General features: G+C 47.5%; 1 protein-coding gene across 1 annotated transcript; it reads left to right on the top strand.

Annotated features, from left to right (window-relative positions):
• The first annotated feature begins 7,925 nt into the window (after positions 1–7,925).
• On the top strand, positions 7,926–24,514 carry LOC144099296 (cathepsin L1-like). The gene is made up of 7 exons (XM_077632486.1): positions 7,926–9,956; positions 12,458–12,600; positions 15,068–15,265; positions 16,846–17,040; positions 17,697–17,862; positions 18,162–18,270; positions 24,021–24,514. The coding sequence occupies exons 1-7, from the start codon at positions 9,839–9,841 to the stop codon at positions 24,118–24,120; spliced, it is 1,029 nt and encodes a 342-aa protein (XP_077488612.1). The 5' UTR covers positions 7,926–9,838; the 3' UTR covers positions 24,121–24,514.
• Positions 24,515–24,774: the final 260 nt, after the last annotated feature.

Genomic DNA, 24,774 nt, shown 5'->3' on the forward strand with positions numbered 1-24,774 from the left:
CATGTCACTCAGGATTTATGCGCAAGTGCACAGAGGAATGACGAAACCGTTGGGCAGTCAACCGTGTCGGCGGATAGCGCATTCCAATCGCAAATAGTGCGCGGAAAAAAAGGAATTTTTAAATGCGTTAGTCCTGCAGGGAAAATCTAGGACTTTTTTGGTGTGATATGAGCGCGTAGAGCGGCGGTTAGCTGGCAGAATGTATAGACTTTTGTCTATTCCCAACTGGTTATGATAGAGTAAATAGAAATGGGCTTAGCCCAAGTGAGGTAGGTCATTAGTGATCAAGAGTTCGAGATACTTACAATGTATCTCGAGAAAAGTTTCGATAGGATAAATATTTAGGTTTCTTATCTAAAGCGGTGTGTGCAGTAGTGAGCAGTACAGCTTTGTGGTCCGATACTCTATCTGCTATCTGGCTATTTGTTTTGGCAGTAAGTAATGTTTCACTTCCTATAATACGGCAACGGTAGAGTTGGGGGCCCTGTACATTGCTCCAATAATATACCCAACTTTTTCATGGTACGTTGTGCAAAAAATGCACTCTACATTGTGTACATCAGGCATTGGTAAAATTCGCTGGGATGATTTAAACCGAATGCTGACATCTCCACCTCTACCATCACGATCTTTTCGGTACGAACTGTAGCCAGTGGTAACGCTACAGTACCCTGCAGTACGCTATTAACGCTTAGCTTGTCATAGATTAGCTTTAAAGTTTGGCGCCCTGCTTCCTTTTTTCTTCAGGGCTTTTACACTGTTTACGTATTTCCCTAACTCGTTTAGAAAAGTCCTCAGCTAATTATTTTGAGCTTTTTTGGTGTTTGGATTTTTAGGTGATTTTGGTGTTTTTCAGTTAATAGCATGATAGTAATATTGAACTCTTTTCACAGAAATCGTGTAGTTTCAAAACGACTGGTCGCGCCTTATTTATCTCCGTTTTACCCCACCTGTGGCATCTTTCTACACCACTCACTGTTAAACCTTGTTCCATAAAAAATACCACTAATCACTTTCTTTTCCAGTTCCTCGCTGTCTACTCGCTAAACTGTTTTATTCCGCACGTGATCAGGTTATTTCTCCTGCCTCTGTTTTCTAAATCTTCTATCTGATTACTATCTGTACTAATTAAGCCGCTCCTGAAGTTTCGATATTGCCGATTCCAGGTCTCTTACCTTCGTGGCTAAGCCAATTCGGCCCTACAAATCTTTCTCAGTGCATCATTTCGCTGAGTTAAACCGGAAAGTTTACTCCCAGTTATGTTAATTTTGAGACGCCTGCAGGCCCTCCATTGTTCAATTAACCATGCACTGTCCTTCAAGCAATTCCGATAGCATTTGTTTTTCAATCGGGCCAGGATTTGTTTCAACACCGCCACAAGACAACGTCTTTTGATAATGCAATCACGCAAGAAAGGAAGCGCTGTACACACAGTGGGCAGAGCAGTAGCACTACAAAGCGATCGTCACTCCTGTAGCAATGTGCAGATTTGGAATCACTAATCTGGATGGCAAAGCGAAAAGGATTGCTTAGCATGCTGCCTCGTTTGCTGCTGCCATATCCACTGTTCTAAAATGGACGGCTAAAATCAGTCTGCGTATTGTTGTGTCTGCGTACAAAAACTAATGTCCGCCAAGAGTATTTAGAAAATAATTCAGTAGCGTTTACCACGATAATTACATTAAGTGCTAAGCACAGAATACACTCAGAAGAAGGAAATTTTGTAGGTCGCCTAATTACCATTACCCGATGACATTGCGATTGCAGTGGGTCTTCTGAATTTCACTGCTTCTAATCTTCCGCCATTTCGTGCGGTTTGCTACATGTTCGTCTGATGACGCTTCCACGCGCACGGATGGAAGATAATGAAGAGCACGCTTTCAAACTATACAGCGTGGGAGACTCACGCTTTCAACAACTCTCGTGAACGCGGCTATGTGACGAAGACGATGGAATTGCAAGCACAGCACGAGAGCTTGGCAGTTCGTACAGGCAGGATGTTAGGATTTCTCCCAAGTGATTGTTCAAATTAGGGAAGTGTATCAACCGACCTATACTTAAAAAAATTTCCAGGGGCACTTTGAACTCTCCAAAATGCGTGAGGCGAAAGCCTTTGCGCGCGAGTTTGGCTATTACTGTTGCTGCCTCTGTGAACTATCATTAACGACGAAGCATTGGTATGATTCGTTTTATTTTTCGACTGAACCACTTGACGCTTACTCTTGTTGACACTTACTCTAAATGTAGTCATCAAACTTGGCTTCGAAGTTCATTTTTCTCTCCTCTTTCCGATGCAACCATTCTTTTTATCCTCTTGATTTGTTCCCGAGTTCTTGCACTTTGCTGTGACGACTTCCGGCAGATGTGACGTCATCCCTTTCACTTTTCGCTACAACTAATTAACTAATTGTTCTACAGTCATCAAACGTGGCTTCTAAGTTCATGTTTTTCTACTATTCCCGATACAACCATTCTTTTTCTTCCATGTTTATTAGTTCCCGAGTTATTGCACTTCGCTGTGACGATTTCCGGTGGATGTGACTTCACACCGTTCCTGTGGCTATATCCAGGTCCGTGTTATTTCGAGGAAGTTTTGACATTTTTGGCTATAATTAACTAATTATTCCACGATTATCAAACTTGGTTCCTAGGTTTCATTTTCCTCGTCTATCTGATGCAATTGTTCTTTTTCTCTTAACATTTTTAGTTTCCGAGTTGTTCGAGATAGACAGCGTTACGGACGGAGGGACGGACGGACGGACGGACGGACGGACGGACGGACGGACGGACACGATCGTGGCCGCGAGCATGAGCCATTAAAAAGGCTTTCGCCTCAAAACCGGAGTGGCACATCTTTGTGATGGGCTCAGCCTATACCTCGCGCATACTGCTATGTTGCTATGTTTTTGCGATGTGTTTCGTGGCGTATCCTAATATCTTTGTAAGTAATTTAGGTAATGTACATAGAATATATTTCCAATCTTATAATTGCAATACTTAAAAAAACTCTGTGGCGACGGCGTAGTGGTCTGAAGTAGCGGCCAGAGGAACTCATTTTTTAGCGCCACTGCGAGTTCGGATCCCGCTCCCCCAGCTTTAAAATTTTATATGTATTTAGTGTCTTCCCCCGGTGCGGTGGCGGCTTTCCGCTGCAGTGAGGCTCTTATGCGGTCACTTCAATTAAAACATTATTGAGGCCACTTGAAAATCAAACGGCTCGCTAAAATGCAGCATTTGGGCTGAATAACAGTAATCACTAATTCCCGAGTCTGGAGTGAATGATTCCTGTGGTTGCCATTTTAGTTCTCTAGTGCTTCCAATCCGCCGAAAAGTGGTTGTCTGTCTGTCCGAAGCCTGATTCTAGCACGTGGGTGATCGTGGTCACGTGACGTCATGACGTCATCACAAGCTACCCATCGGATTGTGAGCAAACTGCCCACCGTGGCGCTTCAATTTAGTGGTTAGTCGCTAAAGATTCCTCAGGAAGAATATAGGTCTCACAAGCCCCACCGATGGCAGCACCTAAAATTATGCAATAACACGCAAACTTACATCATGTGAAATATCAACGAAAGTAAGCATGTTCAGGCCAAGCAACAGCATAGAAAGTCAAGATAAACCACGCGAAACAAGACTAACGGTGCTAGCACACGATAATTCATGGTTAACCCGAAGCGAAACCGCCCGTGATTTTCTACGCCCAACTCAAACGTCTACGCCTAACTCAAATGCTGAGTGACAATTACCTACCATGCCTGCTACAAATTTGGTTCATAAAATCAGGCGCGCGATTATGCGGTCTGTGGTCTTACCAGGGACATAAATAAACCAAGAGATGCTGATGTTATTTGGAGAGTAGTAGAAATTTTTCTTTTTTAGCACATGATACAATGCAAGGCGGAGCGAGCGATGATTCAGACCAAGGTGGTTAAGGTGCTGCTTTATTTTCATGGTAAAACTACAGTGGTCGCCTTTGCCCACCACATTGCGGCGCCGCTTTCCCATACCGCAGTTCAAGAGGAAACAGTATATAGAAGTACAGTAATATTTTTTTTAAAATCACAGTGTGATTTTAAAAAATTCCCGCACCAAGCCACCAACAGCCTTTGATTGACAGTGCAATTTTGCAGAAGCATTTTTGCGCTGCAGCCAATTCTGTTAAACCTCACTGATCTGAAATCGGACTTCGTTCCGACTAAGAAGGCATATAACTTGGGAATCCAACAGCCTTACTATAGGTATAATTTCAACGTGTTTTACTGTACACTCTGATCATCTGACCGACTCGGGCTGATAATGAAAATGTTGACTACGGTGCCATGGTTCCCGTTGGACTGGCAGCCACCCACACGGCCCGGCCAGGGGCCCCTTGCTATCGCACATACAGGGTGTTTCACCGAATAAATTACAAAATTTAAAAAAAAGGTTTTCGAGTTAGAAGAGCGCTTTTTTCGGGGGTGTAGTACATCACGGCGACGGAGAAGGTGTGCTGCACCCGCGTTTCGTGTTCGCCTCGTGTACCTCCAGAATGCAGGAACTACGTCTTCCCCGGTATCTTTGCCCGAAGAAGTAGCGCTTTAAAATGGGAATTCATAACAGGCGGCACAGACAAAAAGCGTTAGCCCGGAGTACGGTTCGAGCCACCACCTTCGCCTTCAAACAGTGAATTATGCGCTCCCTCATCCTCACCTCATCATGCCTTCCCTCCTTCGCCCTCACCTCATCATGTCTTCCCTCCCTCGCCCTCACCTCATTATCTGTTCCTCCCCCACCCTCGTCCTCACGTATTTCATCCGCCCATCCTCCCTCACCCTCACCTAACCGAGTGAAATCTTCATGAGGTGAGGGTGAGGACGCCCTCATGAGGGTTCGCCCTCGTGAGGACGCCCATCTCTGCTTCAAACTAAAGGTTAGCAGAACGTTGTTGCGGGCTAGTTGGTTCATTCCAGAAAAAAGGGTGCTAATTAACCCCTTGTAGAGGTTAGCACCCTTAGTAGGGGCGTATTACAGCTTTACTTTCAAGGGGAGGGTTCGGTCTGTACGTACTCTGAGGTGTACTACGAGCCTTGCTCAGAAAGGTCTGGCCTGTTCGAGTGATGGCCATGCGGTTGAGCTGTGTCAGTCTGCGCTTCCCAGATTTCTTGGAGCGTGTTGTGGATGCCGAGAGACATGAGGCGCGATGTAGATGCTGTCTTTCGGAGACCGAGCGTCATTCTGTAAGCCGCCCGTATTAGTGATTATAGCTTCGTTATTTCTGACTGGGTGAGGTGGAGGTAGGCAGTCCCGTACATTATTCGTGAGACCACAAAACCTTGCACCAGTCAAATTGCGTTCTTTTCTTTTATGCCGTGGTGCTTGCTACAGGTGTGGCTGAGCATCCTGGTTAATTATCTTCTACGTAGTTGTTGCAAGCTTTTTGTCGGTCTTGGTCATTTGCCGGCCTTGTTGTATATACTGGCCTGGGATCTTATTTCGGATGGCTTGGGGATTGCGGGTCGATCGATGCGGATTGAGATGTTTTGGGCAAGAGGTTGTCTCGGGTTCTTGAGTATGTGCAGGTCCGACTTCTCTGGGGCGCATTGTAGGCCTCGGGTTTTTACATACCGGTGGACCACGTCGGCTGTGGCCTGGCGACGTTGTTCCACCTCTGCGTCATTTCCGGTGCGTCACCAGATCGTGATGTCATCTGCGTAGATGGCGTGTTGTACGCCTTCGATTTTCTGAAGCTAGAATGACAGGTTCTTCATCGCCAGGTTGAAGAGCAGGGGTGACAGGACCACCTGCTGCGGGTTCCTCGCGGGCCAAGTATAATGGGCTCAGATCGGAAGGCTCCCATGTTGAGGACTGCCCGTCTCGATGTTAGGAAGTCTTTGATGTAGTTGTAGCCCTTGGGACTACAGACGACTTCGGCTAGGCATCCCAGGATACTGGAATGGATGGTGTCAGATGTGGCTTTCAAATCAAGTGCTAAAATTACCCTGGTTTGGTTTTTTGGAAGTTTCTCGAAAATGATTATATATGTATAACAGGACGTCTTGCTTTGGCGGCAGCAGGTTGTCGCCCTGCAAGTGTCTGGTAAGCGTGGTGGTGATGGCCCTCTGGAAGAGTTTGCCCAAGCATGACGTTAGTGAAATTGGGCGAAGCTTTTTTCTAAGAGCAAGGGTTTCAGTTGCTTCCCATTAGCTTTTCTGTTGATAGAACTATGCCGACAAACACGTGACCCATTCAGGAACTTGGATTTATTGCACATTAATCTACCAGGCAACCGCTGGAGAGCCGCGCGACACATTGCAATATCTCGCGGTGACGAAATGTACTACTTTAGCCTCCGTCCGTGTCCAGACATGGTTGTCGTTTATGATTCGTCAACTAGGCGCGAAACGATTCCAGGCAATCGGTTTTGCCAGTCGCGGTGGTTCAGTGGTTACCGCGGCTCAGCTACTGAGCTGAAGTTCACGGGTTCGAAACCGGCCGCGGCGGCCCCGTTCCGATGGAGGCGAAACGCAAAAGGCGCCAGTGTGCTGTGTAATGTCAGTGCACGTTAATGATCTCCAGGTGGTCGAAATTATTCCGGAGCCCTCCACTACGGCACCTCTTTCTCTCTTTTTTCTTTCACTCCCAGGTTCCTCATTTCTCTCACGGCGCGGTTCGTGCATTCACCGAGATATATGTGACAATTATTGCGCCATTTCCTTCCCTCAAAAACCAATTCTCGTTTTTGCGGGGAACCCGCCACGGTGGCTCAGTGGTTAGAGCGCTCGACTACTGATGCGGAGTTCCCAGGTTCGAACCCGACCGCGGCGGCTGCGTTTTTATGGAGGAAAAACGCTAAGGCGCCCGAGTGCTGTGCGATGTCAGTGCACGTTAAAGATCCCAAGGTGGTCTAAATTATTCCGGAGCCCTCCACTACAGCACCTCTTTCTTCCTTTCGTCTTTCACTCCCTCCTTTATCCATTCCCTTACGGCGCGGTTCAGGTGTCAAACGATATATGAGACAGATACTGCGCCATTTCCTTTCCCCAAAAAGCAAGTATTATTATTATTATTATTATTATTATTATTATTATTATTTGGCAGGAAAGGAGGCTTTGTTTGCTGCTGCGCTGAAAGTGCCGTTCGGCTCGGCGTCTCAAGCGCGGCCACGTGCCGACGACGTTGTCCATTATCTTCTTGAGGACAACAACAACAACATTTAACAAAGCTAGGGGACACGCACTGATACAGCGCCTGGACTCGATCCACTCGTGCCACTGCCTTTCGCAGTTATCTTTTTCAGTTGGATAAGTCGCTCGAGCACAAGTTCCCATTTCTCCCAACTTGGCGTGCCCAAGTTCTAAGGAAACGGGCCTCCTGGATACAACAAATACAACGAGGTTGATTGGTTGATGGGGGTTCAATGTCCCAGGGCGACTAAGGCTATCAGGGACGCCGTAGTGAAGGGCTCGGAAATTCGACCACCTGGGATTCTTTAACGTGCACTAACATCGCACAGTACACGGGCCTCTAGAATTTCGCCTCCATCGAATTGCAACCGCCGCGGCTCGGATCGAACACGCGTCTTTCGGGTTAGCAGCCGATCACCATAACCACTGCGCTACCGCGGAGGCTTGCAACAAATTGTTTCTAGCAGTTGTTTACTGTTGCGCCTACCATTTTCCATTCAGCTGAATAAAACCAAATGTCTTTTAACAATTACTTTGACTTACCATGTAGATATTGTGTATGATGTGAACATGTTTTGTGCTATAGTCTCTTCATTATTTGAAAAATACACGCCTCCAGTATTCTAATTTAAGTTTAAATACCTGACTGGAAAATTATTCGAATTTGTGTTAATTTTTTTATTTCCCACACTTGCCATGAAGGCATAATTTTGGTTCGCTGCATACTAATTAAAGGAAATCATGTAGGCTGTTTTCATGCAGGAACCGGAGAAGGCTTCTGGTCTTATTGTTGTCGGTCAGCCGCTTGGAGAAATCCGCGACAAAGGCCTCAGATCCTCCGCTGAGTTGCCGCCTGGGCCCCCGTCACGGCGCCATTAGGTCATGATGCCATTAGGCCATGACGTAAATAAAGTTGTTCCTCCTCCTCCTCCTCCTCCTCCTCCTCCTCCTCCTCCTCCTCCTCCTCCTCCCTTGTCGCTGTTAGTCCTACTTCCTGTGCGTGTGTGTGTGTGTGTGTGTGCGTGTGTGTGTGTGCGCGCGTGTGCGTGCGTGTGCGCGTGCGTGCGTGCGAGTTGTGCGTGTGTGTGTGTGTGCGTGCGCGTGTGCGTGCGAGTTGTGTGCGTGTGTGTGCGTGTTTGTGTGTGCGCGCGTGTGCGTGTTTGTGTGCGCCCGCGTGTGTGAGCGTGTGTGTCTGTGTGTGTATGTGTGTGCATGTCTGTCTGTGTGTGCATGTCTGTCTGTGTGCGTGTCTGTGTGTGTGTGTGAGAGAGAAAATAATTCAAGTGGTCGAAACCAGATCTGTAAGCCATTTTTCCTGCGTCTTTCCTTTGTAAATCTTTTGCCATCCATTGCTGTGTACAGATGGCGTTACTGGCTGACCGTCTTCTATGAAGAAAGAACTGTAGGGCCCTATTTCGTGATGCTTAATTTTACGGTTCATTCTTATGCACGTTTCATCACTGGCAGCTGCCGTCTGTGACATCAAGGCTTACAGCTGGGCGGCAAGCAGTATTATACGCCCCTCCTCCCCCTAAATGTACATGTAACTTCTAGCAAAAACCTTGAGGAACAAAGAAATGGCAGTTTTGACGAAGCTCTTCCATGAGCTCTTTTACTACCAGAAGCGAAGGCGCTATTTTTTTCTTTTCTATTGCTGCACAATTCAGTCGAGATGTAAACACTTTCTGCGACGAAAAACGGTTTGTTTAGCGTACGTTGGGGGTTCAGAAAGGCCGCTGAAAGCATTACCGAACAAGTTGATGAAATACATTCAGAATGATCAGGCGCAATAGCGAGATACCCACGCAAATAAGATATGGGCCCGGGAAGGAGCTCTCCGCACTCGGAACGCGTGAATCAACCCCGCGAGGATAGGCCGTGTGGTCCTCACAGTATCGACTGCCTGGGAACCGTTCTGCAAACTCTACGCTGCACGGAGGAGCGGATATTCGGATAACCAATCAAGGCACGGGATTGGGCACGAGACGCGTAGGCTTCCAACGCCACTCATGTGACCAAGGAACTGGCGTTGAGAAGATAAAATTTTGTGCAGAGGAGAAAGGCAATCTTCGATGGACTGCAGCGTGGTTAAAAAGGCGGACACGTTAAAGCGCCGGCCCTTCATCCCTCGTACACCTATAGTTCCTCGTCATACAAGGGGTGAGTGGTGCTTCGTCACTTTGCTTTCTGACAGCCGTAGCAATTAAGCGGTTAGACAGACGTTATTAATGCCGAATATTCGAATTCGTGACTTCATAGCACTGTTATCGCCTACTGTTTACTGACCCTTAATGACCTGTTTCTTTCACGTGTCGTGCATTATTTCTCTAAGGAAAGTGTTCGCAGCCAAAACGATGATTTTGCGATAGCTGACTAACTGCGTGAGTCATATGTAATGCACTAAAAGAATAAAGGCTCCTGGAAATGTTCGCCAGGAACTTGCCACTTCATATACTTTTCTCTGATAGACCACATTGGGAATCTAGGTGTTCAGCAGAGCCATCCTCAACCAAAACTCGTACAAGCCTGGTATCGGGCAAGAGCGGCGGGAAAAGCCAATGGGCTCCTGGAATAATGGCCCACACGGCTAACCTCGATTTATTCTGTGCATTAAATGTTTTTCTCACGCAGTCAAGTCTCAACCACGACCTGCGTAAATTGCCTGCAGGGCAGCTATGAAGCCCTTGTGGATTTTGATTGTCCTGTTCCTGGAACAACTGGCTGTTCCACGGTCTTCTGCATTTCAAGACTTCTGGGCCGAGGCTCAATGGGCGGAATTCAAGGCTTTGCACCGTGAGTATAATCGTGGCGTGTATGCCGACATCACGTTAAGGGAACCATATATAGACTACCGTCGAATACAACTCAAGAACGAAGGACCTTGCAGCCAATGGCGTCGGTCGATTTTCATGAACCTGCTAGCGTGACAATGCAGGGAGTTGCAGATGAAAGGGTGTGGTCCCCTACCTGCATTGCCATGCCACTCCCTGCATTGTTCCTCCGCTTACTCGCCCAACGAAGTGCGGTAATCGCCTACGGCTCCTCTATGTTATATTCAGCAATGATACGAAAAATTGAGTTATCGCTTCACGGGAGAGATGGGGAGAGGTAGCATATGGTTGAAGTTTAGGAAAACACTCGTTGGACGCGCTCGTGAGCTCAATTGCGAAAAGGCAAAGGATACAATGAACGCAAAGCAGGAGATAATAGAGATGATCGATGTGCGCAAAACATTATACGAACCACGTACACGGGAGAAACACAAGGTCTGGGGCAACACTAACAACTGTTTTATTCACCAACGCACATATATACACTTTTCCACACCTGCGCAAGCGAACAAAAAATTTCCAGTCATGTGAGATTACTGGAAACGACGCGAGCACAAAAACTTCAATTCGGCTGAGTAAAGTGATAAGAAGTATCGCTGACACATCCTTCCGCTTTTTTCTTAATATGGAATGCTTTGAGAGCCAGCCGCGCGTGTTCATTTCTGCTCCTGTCCAGAATCGCCGTATCTTGGAATCGTGGTGCACAGTTGCTGCAGTTAATAACGTGCGACACAAGGTGTGCACCTTTGTCACTTTCGTTCCTTACATTTAGCGCATGCTCCCTGAGTCGCTCATTTATGCAGCGCCCTGTTTGCCCGATGTACGTCTTTCCACACACGTGGTTCGTCTAATGTTTTGCGCACATCGATCATCTGTATTATCATAACGCACAAACTGGGCCCAACAGAATGTTATTAAAGCAGGAGAGGTCTAGGAATACTATTAAAGCGGAAACAATGGGCATTTTTTGTGCACGAACTGTGTCAGTGCACCAATCAGCGCGTTCACGACAGGACAGTGAGTATGTATGGCAGGCACAGGCATCTATAGCGCTTGTACCGCCTTTGCCAATAGTAACCTGGCTCTCCTTACGATATCTTATGCTACGAGGAGACACACTATAATTCAGAGGAGAATAGTGATGTCGCAGGTTCACGGCGCTTATCTATAGCAGCATACAAGGGCTAGAGACCGCGCTGCAGTCACCGATTTTCGGCGGTCCGCGGCAAAGACGGTATTGGCTTGAAGAGGCTGAAAGACATGGCTTATCTAGTTTAAGGCATGTATGTGCAGCAAAGAAAATCAGCGGCAAGCCGTGACGAACGCCGCAGGCGCATGTAGATAGAACGCGAAACGAAAGATTAGACCAGTTGAAAGTTCGTGCTTTGTCCTCTTTGTTTTGGTACGCGTCTCTTTGAGGTTATCATCATCATCAGCCTGACTACGCCCACAGCAGGGCAAAGGCCTTTATAATGTATCTCCAATTAACCCTGTCCTTTGCCAGCTGCACCCACCCTATGCCCGCAAACTTCTTAATCTCATCCGCCCACCTAACTTCTGCAACCGCCCCCCCCCCCCCCCCCCCTGCCACTCTTGTCTTCTCTTGGAATCCATTCCGTTACCCTTAAGGACCAGCGGTTGTCTTGCCTTCGCGTCACATTACATGCCCAAGCCCATTTCTTTCTCTTGATTTCAACTAGGATGTCATTAACACGCGTTTGTTACCACACCCACTCTGCCCACTTCCGATATGTTAGCGTCACACCTGACATTTTTCTTTCCATAGCTCACTGCGTTGTCTTTAACTTAAGCTCAACATTTTTCGCTAGCCTGCATGTTTCTGCCCCGTAGGTGAGTACCGGTAAAGATACAGCTGTTGTATACATTTTTCACTTGAAGTATATTGGGAACCTGCCATATACGCTCCATCCCGTTCTTATTCCTATAGTTATTTCCGTCTTATGATCCGGATAAGCAGCCACTACCTGCCCTAGGTAGACGTATTCCCTTGCCACTTCTGGCACCTCGCTACTAATATGAACTGCTCTCCTCTTGCGTGGCTGTTGAACATTACTTTTCGTAGCTAGAGCAGTAAGCGCTATAGGAGTAAGTTGCCCTCTAGCGCATAAAAGAAAGTGCTCCAGAGGACAACTTCCTCCCTTTCTACTCCCATATAGGCGTATTCTTGTTTAGAGTGTAGCTGGCTGTCACAACTGAGTCACTGATATCCTCGTTGTCTGTGACGATTGCCCGTTGCTTGTGCAGTCCCCGAATAGCTGCGTTGCGTATAGGAGCGCCGCCGTTGGCCGTGTCACATGTCCTGGCAGACCGCGATTGTTGACGAGGCCAGTCACTGCACCGAGCGGGAAACACCTCGGCCAATTAGCAGTCACACCTATGTAAACAGATGTTTCGCGAGCCTTGTTATTAGTGCCATAAGGTTTTGCAATGCTCGACGCGCAGACAAAAGCTACAGGAGCGTGGAAGAAGAGGCATTCCGAAGGAAGATCTTCCTCGACAACCGCTACACGATCGCCAGGCACAACGAGAGGTACGGTCGCGGACTCGTCTCGTTCAAGCTCAGGATGAACCAGTATGGTGACCTGGTAAGTGGACGCATGCGCTATGTATTTGGGGGGAGGTGGATACATCCAGAGGCGGCGAGAGCCGTAGAAGTCAAATCGAGACTTTTTGTTCAATGGAAACAAAACTGTCGCTCTGTCTTAGATGCTGACGAGGGACAAACGCCCCCAATTACTCTTTGCACTGTACTGGAGGCGTAAGGCAGGGCGACTCTGAGAAGTGGAGGATCAATGCTGTGAGCGTGGTTTAAGAACAGGGTGTTATATAGTTTTGGGTGCATGAAATTGCATACCTTATTAAGGCTTGAAACATAAGTAATACCCATAACAGTTTTTAGAATTTCGTAATCGCGATTACCCTCTGCTCTGTGGCCCAACAAATTTCAGCTACATCGCGGCAAAATACATGAGTTTTCGAGAAGCTTGCATGCAAAGCGAACTTTCCAGTGTACGTAATTCACCGAAATAATCAAAATTTGTTGGGCCACAGCGCCGAGGGTAACCGTATTTCCAACATTCTAAAAACTGATATTGATATTACAGTGGGCTACACGCCTCTCAATAATTAAGAAGCCGAACAATAGTAGGAAGAAAGAGAACTATTGAATATTAGTTAACCAGCCTGCTAGTTAGCACGTCTTAGCTGTATTATGATGTACTACACCATTCACAATGCTATGCCGAAAAATGCATTTTCTAACCTAAAAAAGCCGTTTTTTTTAATTGTGTAAAATCTTAAGTGAAACACCCTGTGTAGGCTCGGCTAGGCTCCCTATTTCGACCATTTGGAGATCTCCTTGCGCCGGCGTTTTGATATTTCACCCTACCTAAATTCGGCCGCTGGAGCCGAACACCCTTACCTCGTGCTTAACGTCACAGCCACTGAGCCGAGCCACCGCGGGTGAACAGTGCCTAGCATGACACCTTTTTTAAGCGCAATCTTAGGACCTAGCGAACATATAGAAACGATATAGGGAACTCCTATGTGAAACCAACGAGATATGGTAGTAAGCAAGCGGGATTTGGCACAGCGAATGACATATTGGGCTTGTGCAGGCTTTCTGCGTGTAGCGCTATCACGATAGATGCATCAGTCCGTCTTAAGTCAATTATAGACCTGACTCCATGTGGGTCCTATTTTTGTCCTTGAGCTAGTTTCAATGTGCCTGATTCACTTAAACTGCAGGTACATCTCAGTTTAATGCATTTGGCGAGTGGCGAGTTGCAATATATACGTATTGCAAGATATATTCTGTTTAACGAACCTGAGCTCGCTAGAACTTCAAAACTGTTTTATTGATCACCTGTTATGTTTCATTGTATTAACCCACTCCCCTCTATAATGCTTCAAGCCCTGAGGGTATATGTAAATAACTATAATAAAATAAAAAAGTGTGTGAGTTCCAAGTCGATAGAGAGACGGAATATTAAGTGACGCTGATAGAGATAGAAGGTATAGTCTCTTCGTTCACAACTACTGTGCCGCAGGCGATAAAAAATGCACAGACGATCAAACGTGGTGATAGGAGAAATCTGCGTTCGCAGTATTGGCTGTACATTTCGCTGCTCTATATAGACATGATCGCCCACCCGTTGCGGCTTTGAATTGTATTTCGCGTTCGCTTTTACTTGACGCGGGGGTTTCTCGTAGGTGGAGGCATCTAGAGTTGGGTGGATGGACGGTGGGTAGGACCTTCTGAAGGGCGGGGGGTAAGCTTCGGTAGGGATGAGGTTGGCTGGTTGAGTGGGTAGTTGCGGAGTGGATTTTGAACGGTGAAGGGGGTGGAGGGGGGTCTAGTTCGGTAGGGTAGCGGAAGGTTGGTTTGTGGTGGGTGAAAGCTTATCGACGGTGAGCGTAGGTAGAGGGTAAATGTGGGTGGTTAGCAGTAGGGGAGATTTTGACAGGTGGAAGTGAGTGGTTGGTGTGAAGGTACTGGCGGGTGTATGGGCGTATTCGGTGGTGAGTGGAGGATCCTGAAGGGTGGAATACAAAGGTGGCCGGGTAGTGGGCGGAGGCGTTCCGGAAGGTGGCGTCATCACACAACACCGGACCGGCAGATTTTGTGTAAGTTATGGCAGTAATGCTATAACACATAAAAAAGGAACAATTACACTTCAAAATGTTATAAAATAGCCTCTAAATAATATCGGAAAATATAGGATACAGAAAGAGACGTACAGATGAGAAGATACAAAAGAGTGAATGTAATAGTACAGAAAGTTGTTGAAAGAGAGAGAAAGGAAAGGGAAGCGTGCAATGAGAACTGACTCTCAATGCTCATCCTACAAGCAAGCCAGCCCAACGTCACCTGATTCTTACAAGACTATTTACTCCGTCGTCTTGCCTAACATGAAACTTCGTGCTGCCTTTCTTTTCGTGCCTCCCTGACTTGTAATCAAAATAAGTTTTTGTCCTCGACATTTTTTTATGTGTTAGTGTGCCCGAGTGAGCTTGGTTTTTTTTATTGGTGTGCCCGTACCTCATGTTCAGCTGCAGCACGAGTTTGAAGAGCTGATGGGGGGAGGCATCAGGCTCCACCCGACGTTCCTGGGCCCACAGAACACGTCCACGTTCCTGCCTCCCGAGAATCTCGGACCCAGGATGCCCCCGTCGGTGGACTGGCGCAAACAGCTCGTCTCTCCCATCAAGGACCAGGGAAAGTGCGGCTCATGCTGGGCCTTCAGCGCGGTGAGGACGCCAGTCACGTGGCGACCTTTTGATGCTGGCTCAGGAGCGTTGAATCTCGCAGCCCCTCGAAGCATTGGCTTGCGGGAACTCTGGAAGCAACTAGCTCGCTGAAAGCAACATTATAGACGAGAAAAAAAAAAGATAAACATTTCCAGTCAACTTCCAGGAATCCGAATCTGCGTGTCTTGGTAAAGCTTTCTGTCTTTGCTATACAACCACATCATCATCACTTATATTGGACCCTTAAGGACCCTTTACATGATTATTACATGGAGAGAGGGGGGGGGGGGCGTACATAGAACAATACACGGATCAAAGTCATAGGAGTTGAAACGAAAAAAATAAAATCCAGGAAATCAGTTAAAATATATGAGTACAATAAATACAATTCCACTACAATCAATAAAATACAGTCAAATAAAAATCCAGTTAAACAATTCCAAGAATGCAATCAAACAGAGCAAGGGAGGTACAAATGAGTTGTTCAAGCACATCAAACTTGGACTGTAAAAGGAACTTAAGGTAATTTTTATGTTCAAGGTCAGACAGTAACAGCTCCTTAAATTTAGCAGGATGACGTTCCATGACAGTAGAGTCTGGTCATTCATTCGATTCCTGTTGGTAGAAATTCGTCATTAAAAGTAGACGTGTAACCATGCAGACGCTGCAGTGTACGCTTATGCTTTTGAACAAACGTCGTGATGAACGCGCTGCTGGGAGAAGAGATTGTCGCAGATGTTGGAAGTGATAGAAAAACACGCGCGAGACGCATCATTTCCAAATTACACTTTACTGACAAGAGGCGCAGAATCACGTCTTGTGAGCGCCGATATTCACTGAGACAGTAGATGTACACGCAGCTTTTTTGAGTTTAATGAGCGGTGTCCCAAGCTGGACTAGGAGTTTTCGGCACAGGCGAGTGAAGGGTCCATCGGCAGGACACTTAAACACCGCCAAGTTCTTTCAACAGGTGACTTTTATTCTGTGGGCTACTGACAAATGCTGACACCACAGCTTTGCTGCGACGGAACGGTTCTTTCCGCGTCTGAATTCTTCACAACGTTGCTTTCGTGCATTACTGTACGCACGGCTGTTTATCCCTAAACCACCTCTTTGGCTCAGTGCTTAGATGTTCTGCTGTGGCCACAACAAGCCTGCGGCGCCTTCAACGCCTGCAAACCACTGTTTCGATACCGGAGGGCGCCATGCTTGTGTGAGAGATTCTAACTTGGCAGCAAGCATTTCCGTACCTAATGTCCTTGCTCCTCATGTCTTCCCTCTTTCCCTTTTACAGTCCCTCATTCCTTTCTCCCAGTGCAGGGCAGCCAACCCGAACAGCCTTGTGGTTGACTTCCTTGCCTTGCCTCTTCCCTATTATCCTTCTATCGTTCTGGTACTGAGCACGATATGACGGGTTCGACCCTGGCTACTTCATTAGGTTTCGACAGAGGCGAAATGAAAAAAAAAAGTGCATTGTATCGCTCACAGCGCAGCCTTAGGAATAAAAATTCAATACTAATAACACCAGTAGTAACAGCTCTTCCTCCCTCGCTCCTTTGGCGCAACATTCACGTCGGCAGGCGGCCGCCATTGAGGGCCAACATGCTCGCAAGACTGGCAACCTGGTGGAGCTGAGCGCCCAGGACCTGCTGGACTGCTGTGGCGAGAGATACGAGAACAGCGGCTGCGAGGGTGGCCTCATGGACAACGCCTTCCGGTGCGTCCGAGACCGCGGGGCCATTGACACTGCCGAGAGCTACCCGTACAAGGAAAAGGTGTGCCCTCCTATCGCTCCGCCCCACGTCCCGAGCTGTTCCCCGAGGGAGGATTGTCACGGCTACAGCGCCCCTTTGACAACATTAAGACTATTACGGATTCAGCGCCCCTTTGAAAATACTCTGGCGTCTTCATCGTTATCAACCATGTTACGTTCTCTGAAGGCGAGGGTCTATTCCACCCATCTTAAGTCAGGCTTATTTCAAAATTTCATTAACTCCTCTCTCCAGCTGACTCCCATTCTCTTGCTGACGGGCCTTTCTGCCTGCCTTCCTCTTTCTCCACTCTCCTCATAGTCGCGGTTAAGCTGACACGCTACGTGTCAATGCTACGGCGAAAAGAAAGCCTGGTACGAGCAAAGAACAGTATCCACTTGATGATGCTTCGACTTTACCAGTGGCTCTCGTAGGACGCTGCCGCCGAGTAGAAGCGTGGCCACCGAGGCGGAAACGTTTTACCAAAGATACTGATTGAGTGGCGGCGCCATCTATCGTACTCACGACCAAGCTGCACCCTGACGAAACACAATACTCGCGTGCTCCTATCAGCAGAATCTGTTCTCACATTGTCCCTCCGTGATGGTGACCAACTCGCAAACTGTCAGCAGGTTTGATAGGCGCGCGTGTCATTGACGTTTCTGCTCGTTGTTGTGCAGCGCGGCGTGTGCCACTTCAGGAACGACAGCGTGGGCGCTACTGTTACGGGCACGGTGACAGTGGAGAAAGGAGACGAACGGATGGTCGAGGTGGCCGTTGCCACCGTGGGACCAGTGTCAGGCGCCGTGTATGCCAAGCTGCTCAGCTTCCGATTCTATGGAGGAGGTATGACATCGATCAGTGCGTCCGTCCGTCCGTTAGTATGTCCGTCTTGACGGTGAACGTTACGAGATATGAAGGACAAACTATTGTTTGTCATAGTTTGTAATTGTTTGTCCCGTGTTTCTTTTCCTGTCCGAGAGGTCGCAAAGGGGTCGTCGTGGCAGGGAATCCAGCCCACGAACTCGTACTGGGACGTAAAACATGTAGGCAGTGAGGCACAATCGGGCTGCAGTTTATGTTGTCACACGGACTGAGCAAATATGAAAACGGGGATTTGAGCTGGACGCGTGATTTCGGCGCAGGCGTGTACAGGGACGACGAGTGCGGCCTGCACGCTTTGACTCATGCGGTGCTGATCGTCGGATACGGAGTCACCGACGAGGGGACCAAATACTGGATCGTCAAGAACAGGTGGGTCACGCACACCTCTCCTGATGGTGCCCTGCCACTAATGGCCGGTGGCATCCGCTTCTCGCGCACTGCCATCCAGTGAGCCGAAAATGTTGCTATAATGGGCTATAATGATTGTACATTATTGAAATCTGGAAGAAAGAATTACCTGAAGGGAATGGCTAAAAGGCATATGTAAAAACAAAAAAGAAGCAAGTGTTTACGCTCTGTTGAGTAACGCGCTAACCTGAGCGAAAGCTGTAGCCGTGGTGCTGTCTCCCTCTTGACAGTGTCCAAAACCTATTGACTTTCTACCAACCAGGGTTACCCCAACGATCGCAGCGGGCCCACGGTCAGCTGGGCGGCGCTGGTAACGTGACCGGATGTGGACGGTCTATGCTCAATCACGGCCGGTCTCGAGTGGGGCGCGCGCGCTCTTTCATGAAGAAAAGCGCGCGCTCCCCTCGAGACCGGCCGTGGCTCAATCCGCCGGGGAGGGTTCCGTGAGGCCACAATCTCACAGCCGGCCTCCTCTACGGCGCGGCGACGACAGAGCCGAAAACCGCGGCAGCAACGGAGCGGCGCGGTGTTCGAATCGAAAGAGGCGCCGGACACCGGCAAACAGTTGTGGCGGGCTCTCGCTTCTCCCACGTGACTCTACGCCAGTGCCTTTTTTTTTCTCTCGCGTGGAAAAAAAAAGCGGCGAGGGCGGCGGCGTCCGAAGGAAATGCCGAAGGAGATGCCGATATTTATACGAATATAGCAAGCTACTATTAAAGAGCTGCGCGCACTGCAGTCACACTATTCTGACCAATATGAACGAAATCGAACATATGTAGAGGGTAATGAACTCTGCTATCAATACAGGAATGGTTTGCCAAGGCTTGCTAGATTGGTCTTTATACAAACGTTCGAGAATTAGGCTAGCAAAACAGTTTGGAGAATATTTTACCAGTATCGGCTAATACACATGCAAATTTTCAGATTTTTCTCGATAGCAGAACTCAATGAGTGTCTGAAAGAGATAAATCCGTCATGCTAGTAACATTCCATGCCGGATAATTTTGCTGACATTCCTGTCTGCTTTATGCATTTTATTCTGATATGCAACTGTGTGTACAACCATCTCTATCGCAAATGCTTGTATTTTACAGTTCTGTATTTACTGTATGTGCTCTAACTAGCGAATGTTTTGTTGAGTAAAGGGATGAATTTTTGCCCTACGTTTCTGTCTCTCTCTCCGTGTAAATAGAACAGGTGTCCAGCTAAATGTAACCACGTTTTTAACAATTGAACGACTGTCCTAGGCGAGTAAAATGGGTTCAGTACTGCTGAGGTTCGTGTGGCCTACTCTGCTGTATCTATTCAAGGCAAAACTTGAGTTTCAGTTCGGTGTGCGTATATGACCAGAGGTGGGCAACCTCCTGAGGTTTCGACCCCATGAGGTCGACCTCAACCTCACGTCGCGAGGTGAGGTCGGCGACGGCTCGAAATTTTGTGAGTGAGTCAGAAAATCGGACCTCAACCTAAGCGTGAGTTTGAGGTTGAGTGGGGTCGTCATTCGGTGAGGTCAAAATTTTGAGGTCGAGACTTTTTGCAGTTTCCACGTCTTACTCCGACGAGTGCCACTTCCGAAGCTGAGTTGCAGGGCACCGCCGCAATGTTCATGCAATGATAACGCTTGGCGTTCGGTTTCCCCTGTTTGGACAACCGGATGCCACAGTTCCCTCTTAGCTTCCGGTGCTGCGCCGTAAAGTCCGTTCAGTCCGAGCCTACAGGAAGACGCATCCCTCTGGTCTTCCCGGAAGGAGTGTCACAGCGCGCCACTCTCCCTCCCTCCCCTTGCCCCGCTGGCGTAGCAACCGGCTGCCTGCCGGTCGGCTCAAACTCCCGGGAGCGCGCGAAGCACGTAACTCACGTTGACCCACGGTAGCTTTGTTTGATGCCGCAAACAAATAAGTTCAGTCCAACAAGCATGCAATAAATTCGTCGCAGCACGGATGGCCCCAAGCAAGACTGCTTCGTGTTCATGCTCGTTGCCAGCTCTGACGTTATGGCTCTTGCCTTGCAGTCGAATAAAGGAGATCCTATTACAAGCTGACTTAACACAAACTGGAGTAATCGGTACAGGCGAGAGAATTTGATTCAGGTGGTTCCTAACAATGACACCTGCTGATTTGATTTAAAAAGCACGAAGCCAGAAAATCGTGTAAAACCGTCGAAACTTTTGATCGGTGTCTTCCCATTTCGAATCTCACACTAATTATGTATATTCGCGTTCCATAGTGCAAGCAGATACAAATATAATCTCGCTTTTTGATCCTTCCGAATAACCTCCCTTTGGTCTCCTGTTCCTTGTTCCTTCTCCGAAATTCGCTTATTAAGCCGCAACACCACAACACGAGGCGAACGCGCCAGCATAGTGGTGTTGCAGCGGCGAAAAAATGCAAAACTATAATGAATGTATGATGATGTGGTGGCTGATTCCTTTTCCTTTCTTTTTAATGAAGATGTGTGGATGGACCTGATTACATGCTCGCGCTGTTCTGCTGAGTCGCTTTTTCAAACCTTCTAATATGACGTTTAATGGGGCACACTGTTGTTCGCTTCTGTTTTTAGTGTGCCATTTTTGTTTGTATGTTTCTAATCATTCTCTTTTTTTTCTCGTATGGGATCAGTTAGGTTGGCGGCCTGCCTTGCGGACGACCAGGCACTACACGTTATCTTTCCTTTAACTATTTTTCAGAGACCCATCGTTCTCCTTAAACAGCTTCGCAGAATGCTCGAGTGGTGCTCGCGGACAAAAAACGTCGAGGGTGCGGGCGTATCGTTGACTAGTTCAGTTTTGAAGGAAAACAAGTGATTTCCTTAAAGCAGCTTGTCTCAGACTGGTTGACGAAATGGTACCCAGAATTCTGTTTAGGCGTATGAGTACTTAGGCGGTTTTTTCCCCCCGGGGTAGGGGTGGTGGGCAGATTGGGAGGGGGGGGGGGTAGGGGGGGGTAGGGGGGGGGGGGCTCGGCAAAAGATTTCGCTGCGGGGACATTTGAGCGGAGAGCCGTGGTGATCCTAACAGAGAGAGCGGTTCACGCTGCCCATTGTAGGGCAGTTGTTTTGACCCATGTGATTTTAATAGTTGGCACAGTGTTCGAAGACGTAATCTAGCCCTTTCTTTCAAAATTCCGCGGGTTCACCAATTCATCGGAGATTTCCCAGGATTTCGAAACCATTATTATCGCCACCTGGAGGGAAGTGGTGCAAACGGGGGAGGGCCTTGACCTCCCAGGAACACCATCATCCTTAATTATTAGGTGCAGGTATTCCTATTTTCCCGCACAATAATTGTCTTCGGTTGCTGGGCAATATACAATATTTAATCAATATTCTGGCAACTTTTAATTTGGTATCGGTATATCAGACTTCCCCGGGCTCATAAGGATACACTGTTAACACCATCATCGCCATCATCTCGAGAGTCAAAGGCATGTGTCGTTGCATGATATTGGCAGCATGATATACATGAGAACTGGCGCGTTTACCTGCTGGACAATCCGACTGATGTTCTTAATGTGGGCCGGATTGTGGGCACTCTTTGTAATGCGTCATGCGCGCATGTGTAGTAATGTGTGATCCATATGGATCTTGAAATGGGGTGGATGGGGGCCTGGTATGACGAGAAATTACATCGTTTTCACGTGAGCAGGTGTGATTTCATATTACAGCGCAGTCACGTGACTAGGTTTATGGCACATTACATCGCCGTCACGTGACTTGGTATGGCGTCACACTCATATGATGCCATCACTAACAATACCAATTAGTCTTAGCGTTACCCAATTATATTAATTTGCATTGAATAATTATGTGACGTCATCATCATCGTCGCGTGACTCGTCGGCTCGTGACGTCGCATGGCACCGTGCCTTGCGGATATGACCTGGAAAGTGAGCCATCTAATGGTTTTGCATTAATAAAAGGAGCCACTCGCTTCTACACAGACATAAATACAGCGTGCCTCTTTTGGTGTACTGCAGTCGTCGCAGCTTGTTAAGTGTTTTCGAAGACAACATACAGATGACTGAAAAGAGCATTCTCGCTAGGCCGGATAGAGCTAGAAAATCAGAATATACTGATATGCGTCTCCATAATCGTCTCATTGGAAAGTACATCGACAAGTATCAAGAATACCTCCCCCGTCCTCCCTATCTCTGGTAGATGGTGTGGAAAGGCTTTGTTTGTCATTGCCGGTTCGTGCGTGAATGAGCGAGAGGCTTTCAATACGAACAAGTATACACGAAGCAGGTTGCCAAGTATTGACACGTATAAAGTACTCACCGACGTACTGGTGGTAACCGCATATGGGACACCCCTGCCCGCAAGCCATATACTCTCTGAGGGTTCATCCCAGATTATAAGCGTCTCCTATTGCGTGCACATCAGTAGTGTCTGTAGACACCTTATTAAATAATACCATTATCATTTTGGCTTTCCTGTCTCACAGGATTCTCAGAATTGTTTTTGACTGAAAAACTTCTTAATCGCTTTTTGTTTTGCTTTTCGTTAGTTTTCTGAGGTCGAGCAGCCGACCTTAACCTCACAATTTGATGTTGAGTTGGGGTTGAGTGAGGTCAGCAGTGGCCTCAGGAAAAGTGAGGTGAGGGCGTCTAAGGTGACCTCAACTGATGAGGTTGAGGTTGAGTGAGGTCTGCAAATTCTTTTTGAGGTTGAGGTGAGGTCCAGATTTTTGAGGTCAAATGCCCGCCTCTGCATATGACATTGAAGTGACCTTCGCACTTAGCGACTTCATAGCAACAGCTTTAAGTCAGATGACAAGCATATTTTGACCATGGCCAATGCGATGGTCTCTCCAAATGAGACCCGGGTTTGCTTCCGAAATGTTGCCCATCTCACCCCCGAAATTTGACCTTCATTGATTTGGACCAAAATCTATCTTCAGGCTAATTTAAATGTGCTCGATACGATGGCAGCCTCCAAATTTTACCCGGGCCAGCCCCGAAATTTGACCTCGGCCGATTTGGACCATTTGGAATGGACCATTGAAAATAATGGTCCATTCTTCCGATATGTAGCAAAACCTTTCCTTTGTAGTGTTTCCATCACTCGCATGGTATACAGTTAAGACTGCCATAAAAAAACTAATGGGGAACGCTTTTGACGATAGCAACGTTTTACTCCCCCCCCCCAAAAAAAAAACAAAACAAAAAAACATGGAAGCCTGCCGACGGGATCTCTGCGGATATTGTAGATTGGTATAGTGAAATCTTACAATATATATGAAAAAACTGCGCTTATAAATCCTTTCTCGTTTGAAAATGCTTTTGTCCAGAATTGTTCGGTATGAATTTGTATATTCAGGATCATCACTGACATTGATTCCTACGCGCCAAAGCAGCACTTTAGGCTTCGTTTGAACCGCCTGCGGCTTTTCAGCGGGCAACTAAATACACAGGTGTTTTTTGCACCTCGCCTCCATCGCAATGCGGGCGTGTCGCTTGAGATTGAACAAACGACTCTGCAGCGCTCAGCAGCCGAACGCTGTAACCACTGAGCTATCCAACACAAATGAACAGCATAGACTTGTTTCAATGTATCTCGCGGCTGGTCTGCACGGTGTCTTTCTTCAAAAATTGACCTTTCTTCTTTTTATTGATTTCACAAGTTTTTACCAGTGAGAGCCTTAGGTATCTTTTGTGCCGAAAGAAATCAATTATTACTGTTGACTCATCTGTTCCTTCGCCTTCCATGCACAGCTGGGGCCGCGGCTGGGGCGAGCACGGCTACATGCGGCTGGCCAAGGACGCCGGTAACCAGTGCAGGATCGCCGACCTGGTCAGCTTCCCGCTCGTCTGATGGAATCGCCACCCTGTGGCTTGCTTGCACGGATGGTCGAAACTCGCGCCATCTACTCGGACTGTTCAATAAAGGTCAAGCCTGAAGACTTAAGAGACTTCCAAGGGGCATCTGTCACCTGCGGCCGCCGAAAGTGTTCTTTACAAACTCTGCTTCCCTTCAGCACTACCAGGCGCAGCCTCCGTTTGCACCATTTTTCATCACTTAATTGTATAGATGGTTTCAGAACACGACCCGCACTGCTCGTGAGAGAAAAGTCCCAATGGGGCTAACAATTTCCGACGGCTCGCGGTTGGACACGGCGATATATAAGAAAGGGGTGCTACGAATTTTCTCTTCTAACGAATAAATTGTGAAATAAAAAATGTGAAATAAAAACACCCGCTTTTGGAAAACAAGATTTTTGTTGTGGTGTATGCAGGTCCTGTTCGCGTGAAAAACACACGCACACGCACGTACACACACAGACACATTACTCGAAGTATTATTCTCCCATTCTTCAGCATTACAAATTAAAAAAAAAAGATACATTCCCCCATTCTCCTTGGTTTCGGTGACTGCAATAGTGCAATACTACTTAGTACTAACTCTTCTAGTCGCACCGTACCGCAGCCGAACTGTATTATGTGTGTGGCGCTTGACAAGCCTTTGGCG

The sequence above is a fragment of the Amblyomma americanum genome, chromosome 7, assembly GCF_052857255.1.
Source record: "Amblyomma americanum isolate KBUSLIRL-KWMA chromosome 7, ASM5285725v1, whole genome shotgun sequence".
Taxonomy (NCBI): domain Eukaryota; kingdom Metazoa; phylum Arthropoda; class Arachnida; order Ixodida; family Ixodidae; genus Amblyomma; species Amblyomma americanum.

Coding starts and splice junctions, on each gene's coding strand:
- LOC144099296 (XM_077632486.1), top strand. CDS start 9,839: ATGAAGCCCTTGTGGATTTTGATTGTCCTGTTCCTGGAACAACTGGCT. Junction 9,957..12,457: donor GGAATTCAAGGCTTTGCACC/GTGAGTATAATC, acceptor CTCGACGCGCAG/ACAAAAGCTACAGGAGCGTG. Junction 12,601..15,067: donor TGAACCAGTATGGTGACCTG/GTAAGTGGACGC, acceptor CCTCATGTTCAG/CTGCAGCACGAGTTTGAAGA.